A 20,101-nucleotide genomic window follows, 5' to 3' on the forward strand; every position below is an offset into this window, starting at 1 on the left:
CATTCTTTCCCTCTCAACACCTGTCACCTGTTCTTAGCTTGTTGCTAACTAGTACTATTTGAAAAGCTAATCAATAATCATATTAAAATGTACTTAATTAGCAGCACATAAGTGTTACCTTCCCCTTTTCTTTTCCTAATTTTAGTGGGCATGCACTGGCCTAGCTTGAGAACCACGAGATCGAAAAAACTAAGGTTAGTTTAGATGGATAGAGTTACTGATATCTGTTATAGACTAGAGGTGATAGGTATCATGTGAAATTAGTTGAGTTGCCCGAAAGCTGACCTGAGCATCACGATTAATGTGTCATTTAACTTGGCTTTAGTTGATATCTATGTCTTCTAACTTTGGGTGTGCACAAGTTTAATGAGTATGCATTCTAACTGTAGTCTAAGTTGAGAATTATGAGGTTTAATATTAGTTTAGATAGACAGTGTCATTGTTTGATATTTATAATTGGTAAGAGGTGACAATTACCACGTGAAACTAATCGTAAAAGTTGATATAAACACCACGGTCGGATAAAAGAAAATTAGTGAGTATGGTTTATATGGACCACATAATTCATTAATTCAAGACTAATTTTAGGTTCGTACTTTATTGTACTTGTTAACTCTTTAAAAAAGATAAACTTTATAATGTTACAAAATAAATCTCATTTTCTGGAAAATTAAAGTCACCATATAATTTTTGGTCAAAAGATATTCCATATTCCATATTCCATATTCCAATTTGGAAAAGTAAAATCATTAGTAGTTTGCATCCATTTTGAGTGGGTGATAAAACTAGTCCAAGAAAGCACATGGAACCGAAACGCGTGAACAACTAACTTACATAGTCTGGCCACCCTTTTGTACACAATTGGAAGTTTGAAATATTCTCACCGCCATCATCACTTCTCTACTCCACAATATTCTTTCATTGTTGATCTAAAACATTCAAATCCAAGTTGTAAAAATAAATTTTAAAATAATCACACGCATCACGAAAAAATGTGGTACAGGGGATGATGCTTCTCATCTCTTATTCAAGATCTCATATTTAAGAAAAATTCTTGATAGAAAATTCCTACGTAGCAAGAATTTGAATTAATCAGGAGATCAAAACTAATAAATTTTTGAAGTTTTTAGCTAAAATTTATATGTTTTTATTAGAGAAACCAAAGTGCAAGTGAACAAAGTAATTCCATAAAAAATAAATCAATCAATTGAATTTTCACTATAACTAGCTAGGTTCTATATACATATATAATTTAATTAAAATTTTACTCCCACCCACAATGAAAAGAAAAAATTACATATAATTTGTCTAAAAAATTCGTAAATCCTAGCAATCAAAGTCACATTAATGTTGGAATAATTCAAATTTTGGAGGTAGAGATAGCCGTGATTTCTTCGCCGGATGTGGACTCTCCACCTCATCCTCGCCGGAACCAAATCCAGGCCAGAATTCCGGCAACGCCGGGATGTTCAAGTCAAAATCACGGTGGCTGATTGTTGACCCCACGCCCTCCGACGACGTAACTCCGACGCTAGCGCTAACGCTACTGTTAGCGTTTCCGTTACCGTTACCACCGTCGTAGTGACACCGTTTGTGTCCTCCCAAAGCTTGTCCAGTAGGAAAACACTTGTGACAAATCGAACACTCGTGAGTCCTTCCACTACCGTTACCGTTAGCGGAGCTAGTAGTTCCGGTAGCGTTAGTAGTAGTAGAGGTAGTTGACTGATCATCTCCGCCGCCGCTGACGCCGGCGATGAGTTTCCGGTGACTAGCTTTATGTCCTCCTAAAGCTTGATAAGATCCAAATCCCTTACCACAAACCGAACACTTATACTCCATCTTCTCCGACGGCGCGTGGATTTTCATCACTGGCACCGGCGGTGGTAGAGATCGTACCTGATTAACAGAGCCATCGCTACGCGCAAGCATAATCAAACAAATCGCCAAATATTCCTCTTCAGTCGGCTGGCGTTCCATACTCCGTGACCTCTTAGATCTCTTCCCTTTAGTCCAATTCTCAAGGTACCGAAGCTGCTGCTGGCCTTTGCTCTCAAATTTAAACGTCTGCGGATTTGAAGTACCAGTTGGAGAATTCAAAGCTTCAAGGGCCATCTCAATATCAATTTGATTGAATTATTCGTCTGTTTTGTTTAGAGAGAGAGAGTGTTAAGAATATTATAAAACTTGAGAAGTTTTGTGAGTATTAAGTGAATGAGAGTGGAAGAGGAGTTTGTGGGATATATAAAGGGGAAGAAATAAGGAAGTTGCGTGGGAAAGAATAAGAAGGTAGTTGTAGTAAGATGGTTAACCAAGTAATTGAATTGAAAAATAAAAAAGGAAAGGGAGTGGAGCACTGGCAAGTGGAAGTGAAGTCTAAATGACTAAATTTTTTGTGGGGCATGGAGAGGAAGGAACCTAAGAAAGGGAGATTTTTTTGAGTGAGCTAAGACTGAAGACTAGTAAGACTATAGACTGTGTCAAAACTCAAAACGTACACCAAAAGAAACACGCTTCACGCGTTTCTTAATCGAAGTCGCCCGTATTAAATTTATCTAGTGTAATTTATATTTATTGTGTAATTTGTGAGTAATTTTTTTAGTTTTTCATTCATTGTCTGATATTTATATTGAAGTTCTATTAAATTTGAGACCACGTTGTATCTTATAACAATAAAATCATTTTCTCCCCATTATGAGTTATTACACATTTAGTGATAAAATTTCCTCCTTTACTTTTACTAGTTAATTATTTCAAAAATAGATATTCATTTTTTACTTGTCACTTCTAATATATCAAGAAAAGATAATTATTTTTTTCCAAATTTTATCCTTAATATAAATTACTTACTCTCAGATTCATTTTCAAGATTTAATACTATTAAACATCAATTAAAATAGATAATATAATAAATAATCATGTCAATTTTTTTTTAATAAATATGTCAAATTCAAATATAACAAGTAAAAGTAAAACGAGAGTATAATTGAACCTTTTCCGTCATCTCTATAGTTTTTTACTAGATAGTATTTATCTATAGTTTCTTGTAAATAAGTTTCATACTAACAAGTGACAAGTGTAGAGGTAAAAAAAAAAAAGATGCAATGGGAAAGTTTATTGCTTCGTTGAATAAAATAGGGGAAGAAAATTGAATAGAGAGGAACTAATTTTTCCGTCTTTTAATAATTTTCTCACCTATCTCCAACCTAATTATCAAGCATAGGTTATTAATTTTATAAGTTTAAAAGCTATTGAGTTAGTCCATTTGGCATAAGTTATGGGAAAAGATGACAAAAGCCTTTCTAGAGCAGCCGCGTGTGTGTGTGGGCGTGTGTGTGTAAGGTAATTGAAGACTTAAAGTTGCCAAGGGTGACTGTGACTGAATTGGATTCGCCGACTTTTACTTCGTTTCATCAAGAGTCGGCTACTGCTAATTCACCCATATATAAATGCATGCATCTTTACCAATTTGCACATTATAAAAAAAATTGGTGAATGGACTTTAGATAGACATGGTATATATAGCTATTTCACCATACAAACTTATTAGGTAAATTATTTTATAAAGTGTGTGGCTTAGTAGTAAACGGAACAATTGATAATCATGCGATTTCAATAAAGTAAAAATATTAGTAGTTAATTTATTTTTTATTTGTTTAAGTGGAGCTGAGGGTTTTTCGAAAATAACATTAGATATTGGTAAGGTAAGTGTGCACTTTAGTCTTTTTATAATCAGTGGCAGAGCTAGGATTTTTAATAAGAGAGTTCAAATTCTGAAAAAGTAAACAAACGAATTAATCGAAGGTGGTTCGACATCTACTATATATACATAAAAATTTATTTTAACTATGTATGAATAGTAATATTTTCTGTTGAAGGAGTTTCGGATGAACCCCCTAACAATATATGTTGACTCCATCCCTGCCCATGACCCTACACTGGATATGTTGTTATTATCCAAGTCTTGATGAATAAAATTATCTGATATTTGTACGATATGAGGTAATAGCCAATAGATACCTCGTAAAAATTGAAATGCACACAAATTAACTCAGACACTATATAATTATACAAAAACACTAAATTCACAGTCATTAGTCTTATCTAATAGTACTATTATTAGATTGTTAATAATTGAATCATAGCAAGGGTGACATAAGTGTGACTCACAAATACTTGGTACATTTGCTAGGACCATTTCTTACTAATTTTAAAAGATGGCTTTTAAGGAAAAGACATGGTATTTTCCTGTAAATTAACAAGTGATCAAAATAGAGGCAAAAAGACTACATTAGTACTATAATATACACAATGTTTTAAAATTATATGAATCATTTTCTTCAAAGTTACCCTAATTTGAATGGCATTCAAACTCTTTCATATACTATTCTATTTTACCAAAATAACAATGAATAGTTATAGTCAAAGGACGAATAAAAAGGTGGTCATTCTCCACTTGACATGCCTGTTCAATTTTAGTGATGCATCCCATGATGTTGCTACTTCTTAACATAGTGTTCAATGAATCTGAATATTATGAGTTTGCACTGACCTTATAACTTTAGCTAGTATTATTCTCTTCTTACATTTATAAAAAAGATAAAAGTAATACTACTAAAAAATTCTTGGAAATCTTGGGTCGTTGCCTCGTTTGGTATGAGGAATAAGGGACACCTAAGAGATTTCTAAGAAAAAAATATTTAAATTGTGTTAGACGATCAAATGCATAATAAAATTTTGTTTTCTAATATGAGATAATTTTGTCTGCCCCATCTTCCTTACGAAACGACCCATTAAATCTTTCATTGATTATAAAAATAAACTACATCAGATTTTGTAATCTGAATTTTAAATGAAATAATGCTAGATTGTATTAGGAGTGACAAAATGTTTATTTTTAAAAAATAATTAATCATTTGAGTCGATCCATTAAATAAGAGTTGGATAAATGAAAATTTAAAATAGATAAATATGGAATTATCCACTAAAAATGGATATTTTGCTTGTTATTTTTAATGAGTTCTTGATATCTCAAAGCTAAGCTTATATTTTGGGGTTTGGCTTATATTCTCACATAGTTATTCCTGAAATAATGAATAATATGAATGTCGGTTAGCCATTTTTTAATAGTGTTAATATAAACAATTAAATATTTTATTTATTTTTATTTAATCTGTTTTCGACCCGTCAATTCGTTACACCTAAATAATGCTTATACTACTTTAGATCGATTCGATTAGGTAATCGACATATCATAATTACATGCATCTCTATTCTCTTGTTAAGCAGTCCACCTAACCTCATTTGTATCTATAGTACATATGTTCGTGACATTTAATGTAATATTCCTAACTCTAATTTTAGTTTTTAAAAAATACCCCCTGAGAAGAAAAAAGAGAAAAAACATCTAACTATGAGGTCGAAATAAGTTCTCATGAAATTTTCACTTTAATATTTTGAATTGAAACATGTTGAAAATAAAATATACTCCTATATACATTGCTTCGTAAAAATAAAATTAATTCATGTATTCAAGTGGCGGATACAACATGTTAGTACGTGTGCATAGAAATTTATTTATTTTTCACAAATATAATATATATTAAAATATTTATTAAATAGTAATAAATATTTAATTATATACGAACTCATTCAATTATATCAATATATCATAACTCCGTCCTATCTTAAATTATACAAGAACTTGTACTAGTACTAATTAACTACACAATTTACGCATGAACAATGGATAGTTGACCATAACTTTATCGATCACCTTGTTAATGAAAGTTCGAATTTCGTTGTATCCGTGATCCCGCATCCTAATCTCCTCTCCTCCCCCACCCACCCCAAACAAAAATTTGGTAGTTGACCGGTAGCCGCACATGTACTGTTTAACAGTTGAATTTCCTAAAGAGAATACATATTTGACCCCATATTTTAGGTACCAAGAACCTGGCAACGTGGAAACATCTAAAATTCCACACTAATATATTAATTAACAGAAACTTCTAGAGTACCACTTATCACTAATTGGTTATTAGTAAGTCAGCTAATCGTTATATATAGACAAAAAAAAAATAATAGCATAGGAATGCAAGGAAATATTGTTAGCTAGTCACCTAGCTACAATTGTGTAAATTTAATAATTTTCTATTCATAAACAATAATTTTTTAATTTATGGTGTAGTTGTAAGTACTCATTTATCTTTAATCAGAGGTCTCAAGTTCAAATTTTCATAGTTACAAAATCGTCTTCATTAAGGAGCGCTTTATCCAAGATTTTTTCACATGAAATACTAGATAAATGACAAGTTAAAATGAACGAAAGAAGTATGAAAAGTCGACTCAAGCTCGGCTCGAGTTGGACCTGGCATTATAACAAGCTTTGGAAGAAAAATATATAATAAGGAAAGTACTAGAAGAATTAATGCTCAATTTTTATTTGACATTTTTTAAAGGGAAAATTACGTGGTTAAGTAAACTTATACTACTTAATTACTCATCATAGCTATAGTTTGCTATAATTACCACTCACGACTAACATTATACATTAATTACGCGGGCTGACTTCGAGTTTGTATAATTAGCCACGTTTGTATATGTATAATTCACCAGAATATACAAATACATATGTATAATATACAATTATCTAACCTATATACGTAAATAATTCACCTCTCTCCCACTCTCTGCCCTCTCTCGCTTGCCTCTCTCCTCCCTCTCCCAATCTCGCTTGCCATATATACAAATGCATATGTATAACATACAATTATCTAACCTATATACATATACAATTCACCTCTCTCCCACTCTCTGCCCTCTCTCGCTCGCCTCTCTCCTCCCTCTCCCAATCTCGCTTGCCATATATACAAATACATATGTATAATATACAATTATCTAACCTATATACATATACAATTCACCTTTCTCCCACTCTTTGCCCCCTCTCTCTCGCCTCTCTCCTCTCTCTCCAGTCTCGCTTGCCTCTCTCCTCCATATAATATGTAGCTACGAATTGAATTATCAAACTATAGCTATGGAGAGTAATTAGGCTATTTTTGAGTGGCTATATGTGAAAGTTCCCCTTTTTTAAATATATGCCAGTAATAAAGCCAATATCATGTGTCATGCAAGAGCAACGTCGGCTGAAGACTAAAGTCATTGCTTACTCAATATACACGTAATTTTAGAACAAAATAATAAGGGGAAAAGGGTCTGAAAAATATTTTAATTTTGGCCGAAATTGTTGTTATGATACAAAACTTTGGAAAAGACCTTTTACCTCCTGTACTATTTAACAGTGTATTTTAAAGTATATATGTGCCTACGTGGACATCATAAATATTGCATCATTTTAAATAGTAATGTGTCCACGTGGGCACATATATACCTTTAAAATACACTATTCAATAGTGCAGGGGGTAAAAGGTCCTCCATAAAGTTTGGTATCGTAACAACAATTTCGGCCAAAGTTGGAGTATTTTTCAGACCCTTTTCCCAATAAGAAAAACTTAAGAGTTAATTTAATAAATAATTACTTAACTTTTATTTTATTGAATCGAAATTATAAAATTATTTTTTATAAACAAAAGTCACTCAATTTTTTCGAAGTAATTTAGTAGTAAGCTCACTAGCTATGATGAAACATATATAGAACTAGAAGACACCATGATGCAGCGGACATAATATNGCAAAACCCTAACAAATCTCCCCTTTTGGCTGGATTTTCTTGACAAAGCTTGATATGTCTTCTTCATTGCATGATAATCTTGTTCTTCTCAAAATCTTCATCACCGTTGCTTGCCATGGTTAAAAATAAAGTTTGAAACATATGGGTTAAAAATATTTTATTTTTATTTTAAAAAATTACAGCAACATGAATGTTGAAAATATGGTTGAAACTTCTTCTCCACATGTAGCTCGACAAAAATCTTCATTATCATCAAAGTTGTTGCAAATTGATTTGAAACCACTTGAACCTTTCTTCAATCTTGTTGAACCATAGGATCGTTCGACCATGTGCTCTGATACCATTTGTTGGGTTCTGAAGGTGATTAGGGCGTCATGCGGAAGCTTACAATTGAAAATCATAAGACGATAAATTAGACGACACATAAAACTATACTAAAAGACATAATATTATTATATGAAAAGTAATTTAAAAGAAAAATATTATAAATTGTTGAGAGAATAAATCTCTCCATGAACAAGACTCTCTAAATGACTACATTGTGGATTCTATTTTTGTTGTATTAGAAGAAACAAACTTATATTTATAGAGTCCTAAAACCTTTTCTTACTAGAAAAAGAGTCCTAAAATGAGAGAATAAACCAAATATAAAAGAATATTATATTTTCCTTTCAAGAAAAGTAAAAACATTTATGGTAATGTTTTGTCTTTTCTTTAAGGAAAAATAAATCTTAAATTATAGTAAGAAAATCAAGGCAAAACTCTAACAAAATGATGGAGAAAAAAAGAAGAAACAACTAGGCTACAATCGTCGTATATCCAATTATAAAAGCTTAATTACATTCACTTAGACATCTCCAACCCAACACCAAATTTAGTGTGTGAATAGTGTTACACCAAATCTGTGTAATACTATTCATCACACCAATTTACTTTCTGAATATTTTAATATTATTTTATTATACAAACTTTTAATTAAACATTATATAAATTGTATGTTTTGATTAAATCTCTTGTATATTTAATTATTTTTTATGTAATATTTTTATAATATTAATTTAGATATAAAATTTAGCTTTTTTATAAATTAATTTTTCTATATATGACTTTTAAAAAAAAATTATGTTTAATTCTACTATAAATTATAATTGGATATAACTACAATTAACCTTCACAAAAATTAAAAATGCAAACATATAAATTTTTAAACAAATAATACAATGTACTTAAAAATAACCGAAAATAATAAACATTCAACAAAGTAGTAATTGACATACATCAAAATTGAAATATAAAATACATAATAATTTAAAAGTACAACAAAACATAATAATTTTAAAAAATTACAACAATAACTTAATAATCTGATAGATTCTTTCCGGATCCATCAATACTATTAAAATATGAATTGTATGGGTTCGAAAATTGTTGTGGTTGTGGTTGCGGCTGCTGAAATTGTTGACTTCTTTTTTCCATTATTCGACTTTGTCCTTATTTTATGAAATAAGAAAATATAAATGAAATAAGAAATAATAATATAATAATGAAGAGAGAGAAATATATTTCTTTTTGGTGTAAAATTTGGTGCAGTTACACCAAAAAGAGTGTTGACACCAAATTTGGTGTAAAATTTTGTGTTTGGGTTGGAGATGCCCTTAAGAGGTCTTTTATATTTGTGCCACGTGGCACAACTTCAACAAAAAAATCGTTCACTTTTTCCAGAATTATATATTCCTAACACTCTGTTTGGATCATTGTTACCCATTGTATTGTATTGTATCGTTACTATACCTACAATGTTTGTTTTGATTGTTACTTAAAATGTATTGTATTGTATTGTTAAATTCCGTTGTTACGTAACAATGAAAACCCCCATTTTATGGAACAACCAATTTGGTGTGTTCCCATTGTTACTTAATTTCTTTTTCCAATTATATCTTTACATAATATTTCATAATACTATTTTACCCTTTACCTTATATTATTTAATTCTAGTCAAACCTCCTACCCTAAAATAATTAAGGATATTTTAGTAAATTTATAAATTACAATACAATACAGTCAAACCAAACAATAAATATTTATTAAACAATAACAAACAATACAATCTAGCCAAACATTGTATCTACCATACAATACAATACAATACAATATATTATGAAACAATGGGTAACAATGATCCAAACAGAGTGTAAATAAACCAAAAGATGCATTCCACAATATGAAACACGTTTATTCCATTTTTCAATGAAAATTGGTCTATGTTGCACAAGTTTAATTTTATAAAAATAAGATATTATTTTCGATAACTTAGTCTAGTATTCATTGAACATAGAAGTACATCTCACCATTCATTAGAGAGAAGACAAATTTTATATCTCAACCTACGAAACACATGTGAATCAAACTAAAACAAAGAGTGTAGATGGTACTTCTTGGTAGACAAACAATTTTTTTTTACTCGTATTAGGAAGTGATTAAATATGACTTTGCGCAGTGTAAAGTTCATTTTTGAGAAAACGTTCTAACATAATTTATTTCATTCTCAAAAGTTCTTACTCGAGAGTTTTGATTAAGGATGAAGAGATCTCAATCATTCCATCACAACTCATATTGATCAGGAAATCTCAATCACCCGACCATGGTTTGAAGTTGACCCACAGTCTGGGGAGAAAAAAAACAGCAGCATAAATGGTTTGAAATTTACCAAAAACTGATGAAGTTTTAAATAATTTTTAAAAATTAAATATATCGTAAATAGAGATTTTCAAAAATCAAAACGATTATCTCGATTTTGTGTGGCCCAAATCTATTTTAGCAGAAGGCCTTTAGAGCCCAACTTTACAGTTTTGTCAAAAATGTATTAAGTTGGCCTTCTCATAGTCAAAACATTAGTAAAAATATGTCTAAAGTTGGCATTGGTAAGTTGTTATATATCATAAGTCTTGTCAAGTTCATAACTTTAGTAAAAAAATATTCAAAGTTTGGCCTTGCCAAATTCACAATTTCAATCAAATATGTATAGAATAGGATTTACCAAGCCACAATTTTAGTAAAAACTATCTGAAGTTGGCTTGACAAATCATACCAAATTTTAGATTAAATATCCGACTTTCACAAAAGGTCATACTTCAGTTAAAAGTATTTAAAATCAGACATAAAATTTCAATCTCAATCGCGTATGTCGTCTAAAACTATCAAGTTGTGCACCTAACACAAGTCCTTTCACCACTAAAGGTAGCTTTTCTATTAGCATTGACTTTTTTTTTTGAGTTGCTTTTAGCATTGAAGTTCCTTAGATAATATGATCTTAATTTAAGTCGTGAAACATGCTGCATACAATAAATTGAATAGGAAAAAAGAATAATATAAAGTATTTTTAGGCACATGACATTTTTGGTAAAAAGAATTATTCCTTCATAACCAATTGAAAACACAAATCAATATAATCTTAGATTTTGATTCTTTCAATCCAAATCTTGAATGTCAATAGTTTGCTTTCTTAGTTGTGAAAAATCTGTTATTTTGATAGTTTACAATTTTGAAATATCACTTCATAGAAAGTTGTTATTTAGTTAACAAGTCAATAAAGATAAAAGAGAAAAAATAAATAATATGTTATAACATAAATGATGATGTCACTAGCTAAAATAATATAAACGAAATAATTTGCTTGATCAAGTTTCTGAAAGTCAATTTTTTTTTATCAAGTGCTTATTTTAAAAAGTTGAATTGTTTGATCAAGCTTTTAGAGGGAAAATAAGCAAAAAATGAAAATAGTATTTTTCTCTTAAAAATATTTTTGAAATCTTGATCAACCACAAATGATTGCTTTAATCTTAAAAAAAATTAAATTAATCAACCATACACAAATTGCAATTCTTTAAAAGTACTTTTTCGACTTCTAAAAGACAGGAGCACATTTAAAAAGATTTCGTTGCTTTAGATTCTAATGTTTGAAAGATTTTTAAGTTAATATGTTGTTATTATCAATTTGATAGCATTATAAATATAATTTAATTCGATAAAATAACTCAGAAAATATACAGTATTACTTTTATGAATTCATATTTACTATTAAAAAATTATATGCATAATATTTTCTGAATAATCTGATTATATAAATTTCATTTTGTTTCTTTATTTATTTAATTTAAACTCTTTTTGGGTAAGTATGTCATCATTTTTTCCCCTTCAAAATGTGCACCATTCGATCGTAAAGTGACGAAATTACCCTTTATTTATCAGTTTCCACCAACCATACCGTAATTTAAAAAGGGCACTCTCTTTTGCAAAATCCTATTCTAAAATGGAGTCAATAGCCCACAAAATTGCTCTCAAATTCACCAGGGTCAATTTCGTCCAAGAAAAAGTTACAAACAGATATTATAACAGGGGTAATTTGGTCCAAATTAAATCACCTACCACCACCCTAACCACCCCTTCCAGTAGAAATACTCGGCTTTTTTCACCAATCTCTGTGTCAAAAGGAGCTGCCGGAGCCGGAGCAGGTAAAGAGCCCGAGCTGAAAACGATCCCGATCGGAGATCCAGTAAGCTCAGTAGATATGGCGCCTCATGATCCGATTCTTAAAGACGAACGTATCGCTGGGATTGCTTCTGCTATTCGGGTCATACCCGACTTTCCTAAACCAGGTACCTACTTCTTCTTCCTCTTCTTCGAATGATTCTGGTACTTGTAGCAGTAGAACTTGTGTTTTTTTTTGTTTGTTTTTGTGTTAACGGAATGAGTACTTTGCTGTGTGGTGATTTTTTATTTTTTTTGGCAGGGATCATGTTTCAGGATATAACGACTTTGCTACTTGATCCTAAGGCGTTTAAGGACACTATTGATTTGTTTGTTGAGAGATATAAGGACAAAAACATCAGTGTGGTTGCAGGTCAGTTCTTTGTTTCTGAATTTGTAATGCGCCTGAACTGTTTCATTTTGAAGTTATTAGTTTAAAGGATAGTTAATTTCAAGCTTTAGAAGCTGAGATTTCACGATCTAGGAGTTATGCTATGAATACTACACCATCTGACGTTTTAGGTTGCTAGGTTCTCTATTTATCAGCATTTTATGTGTAGCTTAAAAGGAAAACACGGTCGTTTGGTAGAGTGTATAAGAATAGTGCTGAATATGATGTATTAATAATGCTTGTATTAGTTATACGTAGGTTGAAAAAGAGTATTAAACATAGTATTAGTAGTACACAAAGCTAATGCATGCTATATTTTTTCTAATGCACCCTACCAAATGACCCTAAAGGCTATAACTTTGTTTTAAAATTCAGGCACCATCTTTTAGAAAAGCAAAATGTTGCTTTCTATAGTTAGATTTATGATACTTTGAGCATCTAACCCAATGGAATATCCCTAGATAACTATAAACCCTTTTGTAAGCACTTGGACAATGTGGGCAACTATATAACTCAACATGATACTACAAGCTTCAGATTTGTAAACTTTTATAATAATAAACGGAAAAAGAAGAAGAGCTTCATTTTCTTGTGACCAACACTTCATCCTTTTTGTAGTTTTACCATTATCATACCTAATCTTGTGATTACAGAACTGGAAACTCATGTGTTCAGTTGAACACCTCATATAAGTACTTAAGACAGGCATGATAACTTGATTTTTATAATCATATAATGTGGCTGGAGAACTCTCTTTTGGAGGTTTTCTTGCTTGTTAATTTTTGGGAGTTGGGGACAGTATCTCTGCTTGTAACACTGACCAAGAGTAACCAATCTCCTCAACTCTCCAACATTTGACTTCAGTTGCAAATATAAAATGAAAAATGCAAATGTAATTTGATGGATATGGGGTGAACCTTGAGCATTTTTACGTGGTCAAGTTTAGATTATTCTCGAATTTTATAGATGAACATGTTAACCTGTGTAAAGTACGAAACAACATGCAACAAAGAATGGTAAGACTTCAATTTGGAATAGGGATTGGTGATGCATAGCTGTCAGCTGAGATATGCGCCATAAATCTTAAATGTGCAGACATGTGGAAATTTTATTTCTAACAGCACAATTGGATCAAGCTAGACCATGTTGGCAAATATGGATGAGTTTATTTTAATGACAATTTCTCACATTTTTGAAGAGAATACTCTTCTCCTTCACATGCCCACAAGAAGTTAAAAGAAAATAAAACAAAATAACATGTATTTCCAATTGTGGACCATGCTTCCATCGGTGGAGATTATAGAATATTTGAGTTCCCAAGTACAGCTGGTAAAAGGTCGGTGGAGATTATAGAATATTTGAGTTCCCAAGTACAGCTCATTTTAATTTTTTCAATAGTTAGGTTCAAGAAATATGAAAGGAAACAATACTCACCCTCCCTCTTCAGTGTTGCCTTCTTCTTATGAATGAGATACCACTCCGAAGTTCTAGATCCCTGATTCATTGGAAGTTCAGAGGGTTTATATTGTGTATTCATGAGTTCCTAGTAACCAAGGCTAGGGTGTTGCCATTTCCTGTTTTGATGCTCCTTTTTAGCATGTTTGACTCTAAATATTGCTCTCATAGGTGATAAACCCCACATTTGTTCTGGAAAATTAACTTTGAGCATGTGGTAATGGTCTACTTCAGGTATTGAAGCAAGAGGTTTTATCTTTGGTCCTCCCATTGCATTGGCTATTGGAGCGAAATTTGTCCCCATGAGGAAACCCAAGAAGTTACCTGGTAAGCTTTATCACTATTTTTCTGCCTTTTCATCTCAGTGGGAGTTGTATTTTTCTTGCATGTGTGGTTTGTTTGTTGTTGTGTTTGATTGTTGCTCGAGCATGGGGGAGGGGGGCGGTGGAGGAAGAAAATGTAATCATATCAAGGAACATTGATACATGCTTATCTAGTATCAAAAGAAAAAGAAACTGAGAACATTCAAGCAGCTTAAAACAGGGTCTCATGCAATGCAGCTGAATTCCGTGGAAAATTTGAAAACTTCAAGGCTAAGATAGATATAAAAAGAAACAAGTAGTATCCAGTTCAAAGTAAATGACTAGATGCATTTTGTGCATGTTTATATACTCATTCTTAGGGCCCGTTTGGCCATGCGATATGGTATCATAATATGGAATCATGAGATGAAATTGAAGTTTTGTTTGGACATGCGATATGGAATTTTTGTGTTGTATATTTTCTCATAAACATAAAAATCTCATAAGTTGTAAAACTATTAAAATAACCTCAATTGTTTATTCAATCTTATCAAATAAACAAAAATTTATAAAATCGCATAATAAATTATTACAAAACTATTTGTTCTCCTCTTAAGTAATTGTTTCATCTAACTTTAATTTAATTAAAAAAAAATTAAACATAAATTGTAGTGTACTAGTCTTTAATATAATCCTCCCACATAGTACGAACAATTTCCTCACGTTGAACTTGCATTTCTCGATCATGTGGTCGCGAAGATGAACCAACATTGTTACTTTGAGCCATTTGTTGGTCAATATCATCCGCAACTATATTTTCATGCTCATAGTCCATAAATATTGCATCACTTTAACAATCGGTTGGTGTAAGTTAAAGTGACTGTATGTTGGTGAGAATAATAAATTTTAAAAAGTAATGGTGGGATTATAAATTTTATTTACTTATGAAATAAATGGTTAGTAGATATAAATGTGGGGTTGTTTTAACAAAATATAAACTCGTGGATCAATTTTTGTATTAAAATATCTCAAATCATGATATGGAATTACCTTATAGTTCCATATCATGGTTTTTGGAGAATATGGAATCACATCTCATGATATAGAATCATGAGATGGAATCAGCGTAAAATCACATGTCCAAACGCTGATTCCATCTCACGATACCATATCGTGATATGGTATCGCATGGCCAAACGCCTACTTAGTTTACATCTTGCTTTTCCTGTCCAGTCCAGCATTCAGTTTTAGGTAGTTCTATCATCATCTTTATGTGTTTAACTTAGTAATGTTAGTTGTACTAGTGAGGAACAATAAGAGCACAAGATAAGCTTTGAACTGGGATGCAACTTAATAATGGTGAATACACTGTCAATATCAATTTTTTAAGATCAGGCTGAGACTCTTGACTAGACAAATTGATTAGATCCATTTCCTGTTCAGTGAATAAAATCATTGGGTCTTTTATGACTGTGCTTGCTTGTATGTACTACGAAGGTCAAAAGTGAAAACTGATCATTTCTGTTGTTTATTGCCTCACCTCCATGATTCATGATGAAACTCAATGAGATAATCCATGAATGTTAGTTCTTTTGGCATTGCAATGCACAAGGCTTCACTCTGCTGCTTTTCCCATTTTCTCAGGGGAGGTTATTTCAGAAGAGTATTCTTTGGAGTATGGAACAGACAAGATGGAGATGCATGTAGGTGCTGTGCAAGCTGGTGAATGTGCCCTCGTGGTAGATGATCTAATTGCGACTGGAGGGACTCTAGCTGCTGCAATTAGGCTTCTTGGTACTTTACCTTTATTCAGTTCTAATCTTCTGAAAGATATCCTAGTTGGTTGAAAAGCCCATTCACTGTTATCCAGTTCTTTATATTCTACTAAACCTGTCTTTCCTGTTCTTAAGACACAAGATGAGTAACATCATAAGCTATCAGTTAGATAACCACGAGAGAGAAACCTTTTATTTATTAGATGTTTGACCACACCTTTTGCTTCCAACTATTTGAAAACACAACATGATCTTTTGGAACTTCATGGAGAGGACGACTTGTGTGAGTTGTACATTGGAGTTTCAATTTCTTAAATTTGTTTATCTTGCTTTTTCTTCACAGAGCGTGTTGGTGTTGAGGTATTCGAGTGTGCATGTGTCATTGAGTTGCCAGAATTGAAGGTATGCCAGCATTTCTATTGTTGATATAATCAGCTAATATTTCTTGATTTTCACACCCCATTGCTGGGTTTTCTGAGCACGATATTGCTAACAGACTATTGGGCTTGTGAGTGCATATCATCTATTTATCTTTGATTACAAGCTTAATTTTCTATCCCAAATTATTTTCTTTTCCATCTACTAAGGGCTGGTCGATATAGTTTTCTGCCCCATCCTATGTTATTCCTGTTCCAATATGTTATACTAGTTTATTTTTCCCTAATTCATATTTTCTGTTTATGTTTATTTTAATTCAGGGCCGGGAGCGCTTAGGAGATAAGCCACTGTTTGTTCTAGTGAGCTGAACCTGATCTTCAATTAGGAAAGGCTCTGGACAGGGAGCTTCATTAAGATGGAATTGTTTCGGTGTGACATTTTGGAGAGGATATATCAGATTTTTATTAAAACCATTGCCAATTCTGGCGTTTTTGTGTGGATTGAAATAAGCCCTTCTTAGGTGCTTTCAGTTTAATTAGCTATTCTAAGAGACATGTTCTCAATGAATTAAGTCCAATTTCTGTCGTCGTTGTTGTAGTTTTAATCTCTTTTGCGCCATTCATTTGTCGTGGTCCATATGTGCAGATCTTGTATTCTGGCCGGTGGATCACCTGGTGCATTGTAATGGGAACAATGTATTTCCAGATAAATGATGTTTGGCCATTAGCATTACTTCTGGTGCTGTGCATAAAATCTGCATAGGAAACAATTAAGCCCTTGCCCTGTAGGCTGTGATTTAAAATTGGGGATGGGTTATTTGATTTTTAAGCTGACATGTGTAATTCTGTTAAAATTAGGGGTATATATGTACCAAAGTATAACGGGAGGGGTATATATGACCCGAAAGTATAACAAAGGGTATATATAAACTATTTCCAATAGTACTGGGGTATATTTGACCCTTTTCTGTTTATTTTATGTTGAGTAGGAAAGTGGTAAAGGGAAAGGGGATTACGAGATGTAGATAGTCAATCAACTGAACTATTGTGATTATTGTGTTTAACATTACTCCCCAGCATTTGGGTGCTGAATCATATGCTATGTAGTTAGTAAGTAGATGACTTGAAACTCCCTAGTCAAGTCTTCTATCTAATTAAAAGGGTCACGCGTTTATTTTCTTAGTGAAATGATTCAATTTCTAGATTAGGTAAATCATAATTTACTTGTATGGATAACTTTACTAGGTTAAACTTGAGCTTGACTATCTTTTTCAAACTTTAACATCAACTTTTCCCAAAATTTTTGAATAAATTTTTTTTTTTTTTTTGGTCAACTCTTTAAGGTTGGAAGTAAGGAGTGTTTACTATTCAAGCAACTTTCTTTGATTGAAAAGTGTTGAATTCATCGTAAAGAAAAGAGCTTTAGCACCTTAATAACTCACAATCATGTGCAAAGTGAAGATTGAGAGTGGAAGAAAAAGAAAAGACCTTGAGAAAAAAAAATTAAAATGGAAAAATGAAAGTAGTTCACTTTGTCAATTGAAAACTTAAATAGGTCTATAAGACAAAAAAATTTGTGATCACCATGCAAATAAGTTTTGGCTTGATCTCTCTATAATGATATCATTCATCCTCCCCAACTTCAATCAAGGTTCAACTAGTGATTACCAAATACATAACATAAACATCTGTCTTGCTAAATGTGACTTCACTACTTTTTAAAATTATTGAATACCTATTACCTAACCTATGATATTCAAAGTTTGAACAAGTTACACTAATATAGGGCAAACAATTTGTTGTCTTTTTGTGAGGTATTATTATTCTAATTCACATTTTTCTTGTAGATATTAATTGACTTATTGTTGTCTTACTTCTTTTCATGAATTCACTTAATTATGACCAGTTACATCGATTGTTGAGCTTAAAAACGACAAATCCTTTGACAATTTTTTTTCCTTTTAAAAAAACCTTTGACATAGAAAAAGTACACCATAATAATTTTAAAAATAAACTCATCATTTTTAAATACTTTGACAGAGAAAAAGTAAACCACAAGAATATTAGAATAAACTGATTGTCGACATAGTGAGTCTATTTGTTTTAGTTATTTAATATACTGAATAAGAATCAACACTGTGCCCTAATTAAATTAGCCTTTAATTTCATTGTCAAAATGTGCTTAAACTAGCCAAAGCATTGGACCGACACATATTAATTAGGATAAACTACTCCCTCCGTCCACAATTGTTTGGCATGTATACTAAAAATAAATGTCCAAGATTAATTGTCAATTTAAACAATCAAGAAATAATTAGTCAGTTTTTTCCAATTCTGCCCTTAATGATTGTGTAGTTCAATAGAAAAGTTATGTGGACTTTTGGTATTCTTGATATAGTAGAGTTATATTAGTCAAATACACCTTGTATTAAATTTTCCTTGAGGGATGTGCATGACCTTACCCTGACAAACAATTGTGGACGGAGGGAGTACCTTATTAGACATACATCACTACTATATATATTAATATCTTTACTTTCAAACAATTACATATATTACCACTTTTAATATTTTATACCATATATTAATATATTATTTGAAGATACAATTAGATTATTAGATGCCCACATACCTTAAAACTAGGATTGATTAATTATCTGCTTAATTAACTCTTTCACTCCAAATCAACCACTATCTCTTAATTCTCTACTCCCATATTTATCACTCAATTATGTCTCTTCCTTTATGATTCAGGAATTTCATCGTACAATTTCATTCCAACAATAGCTAATCTACTCTCTTCTTCTCAAGATATCATCACCATGGCCGACAAATTCTCCTGAACCCAAATATTATTCTGTATTGTTCATTTATAACTAGATCAAATCAAAGTAACTGCTACAGAGAAAACTTTAATTCAGAGTGGGTCTTGATTGTTTGTCTCCGGAAGAAATGAATCTTAGTTTTGATTATGTTATGCCACAACGCAAAAGGATCAAAGGGAGTATTGTAGAGAGTTTTTGTTGTTGTTGTTGTTCTTCTAAGGCTTTCTTTGGTTACCGTGACATGGATTTGGTAGTACCAATATTACTTTGATATAGCCTTTGAAACATGTGTATCCAATAAGTAGTAATCTTAATTAAGATCTGAGTTGTATTTTTAGTAATGGGGTGTCTGACCATGTATATGTATCCACCATTAAATTTTGGATACATGATTTTTAACAATACGATGATATTAATGATACGACAGATACTCTACAGTCGTGATTTGTTCCTAAATTCATGTGATTCAACTACATTTCATATTTAGATACACATAATTAAATGTATATGCTTATTATGTATTCAAGATACATGTTTTTGGATATAACGTACGAAATTTAAATACACATAATTAGATGTATATGCTTCTTCTTTTTGTATATTCCATATTTAGATACACATAATTAGATATATATGCTTACTATGTATTCGAGATACATGTTTTTGGATATAACATATGCAATTGATACTTGATACATCAAATTAGTACTAGATACATATAAAAGACACATGAAATTAATATTATATATATATATATAT

The 20,101-nt window shown here is 31.5% G+C and overlaps 2 protein-coding genes across 2 annotated transcripts; one reads left to right on the top strand and one right to left on the bottom strand.

Annotated features, from left to right (window-relative positions):
* Positions 1–1,183: 1,183 nt before the first annotated feature.
* Positions 1,184–2,231, bottom strand: LOC125855579 (zinc finger protein ZAT10). Its single transcript, XM_049535321.1, has one exon. It carries the CDS (start codon positions 2,110–2,112, stop codon positions 1,345–1,347), a length of 768 nt encoding a protein of 255 aa, XP_049391278.1. The 5' UTR covers positions 2,113–2,231; the 3' UTR covers positions 1,184–1,344.
* Positions 2,232–11,997: 9,766 nt separating this feature from the next.
* On the top strand, positions 11,998–17,111 carry LOC125854945 (adenine phosphoribosyltransferase 1-like). Its single transcript, XM_049534552.1, has 6 exons — positions 11,998–12,345; positions 12,480–12,590; positions 14,298–14,390; positions 16,010–16,159; positions 16,484–16,542; positions 16,839–17,111. The coding sequence occupies exons 1-6, from the start codon at positions 12,000–12,002 to the stop codon at positions 16,884–16,886; spliced, it is 807 nt and encodes a 268-aa protein (XP_049390509.1). The 5' UTR covers positions 11,998–11,999; the 3' UTR covers positions 16,887–17,111.
* The last annotated feature ends 2,990 nt before the right edge of the window (positions 17,112–20,101 follow it).

The sequence above is a fragment of the Solanum stenotomum genome, chromosome 2 (assembly GCF_019186545.1).
Source record: "Solanum stenotomum isolate F172 chromosome 2, ASM1918654v1, whole genome shotgun sequence".
Taxonomy (NCBI): Eukaryota; Viridiplantae; Streptophyta; class Magnoliopsida; order Solanales; family Solanaceae; genus Solanum; species Solanum stenotomum.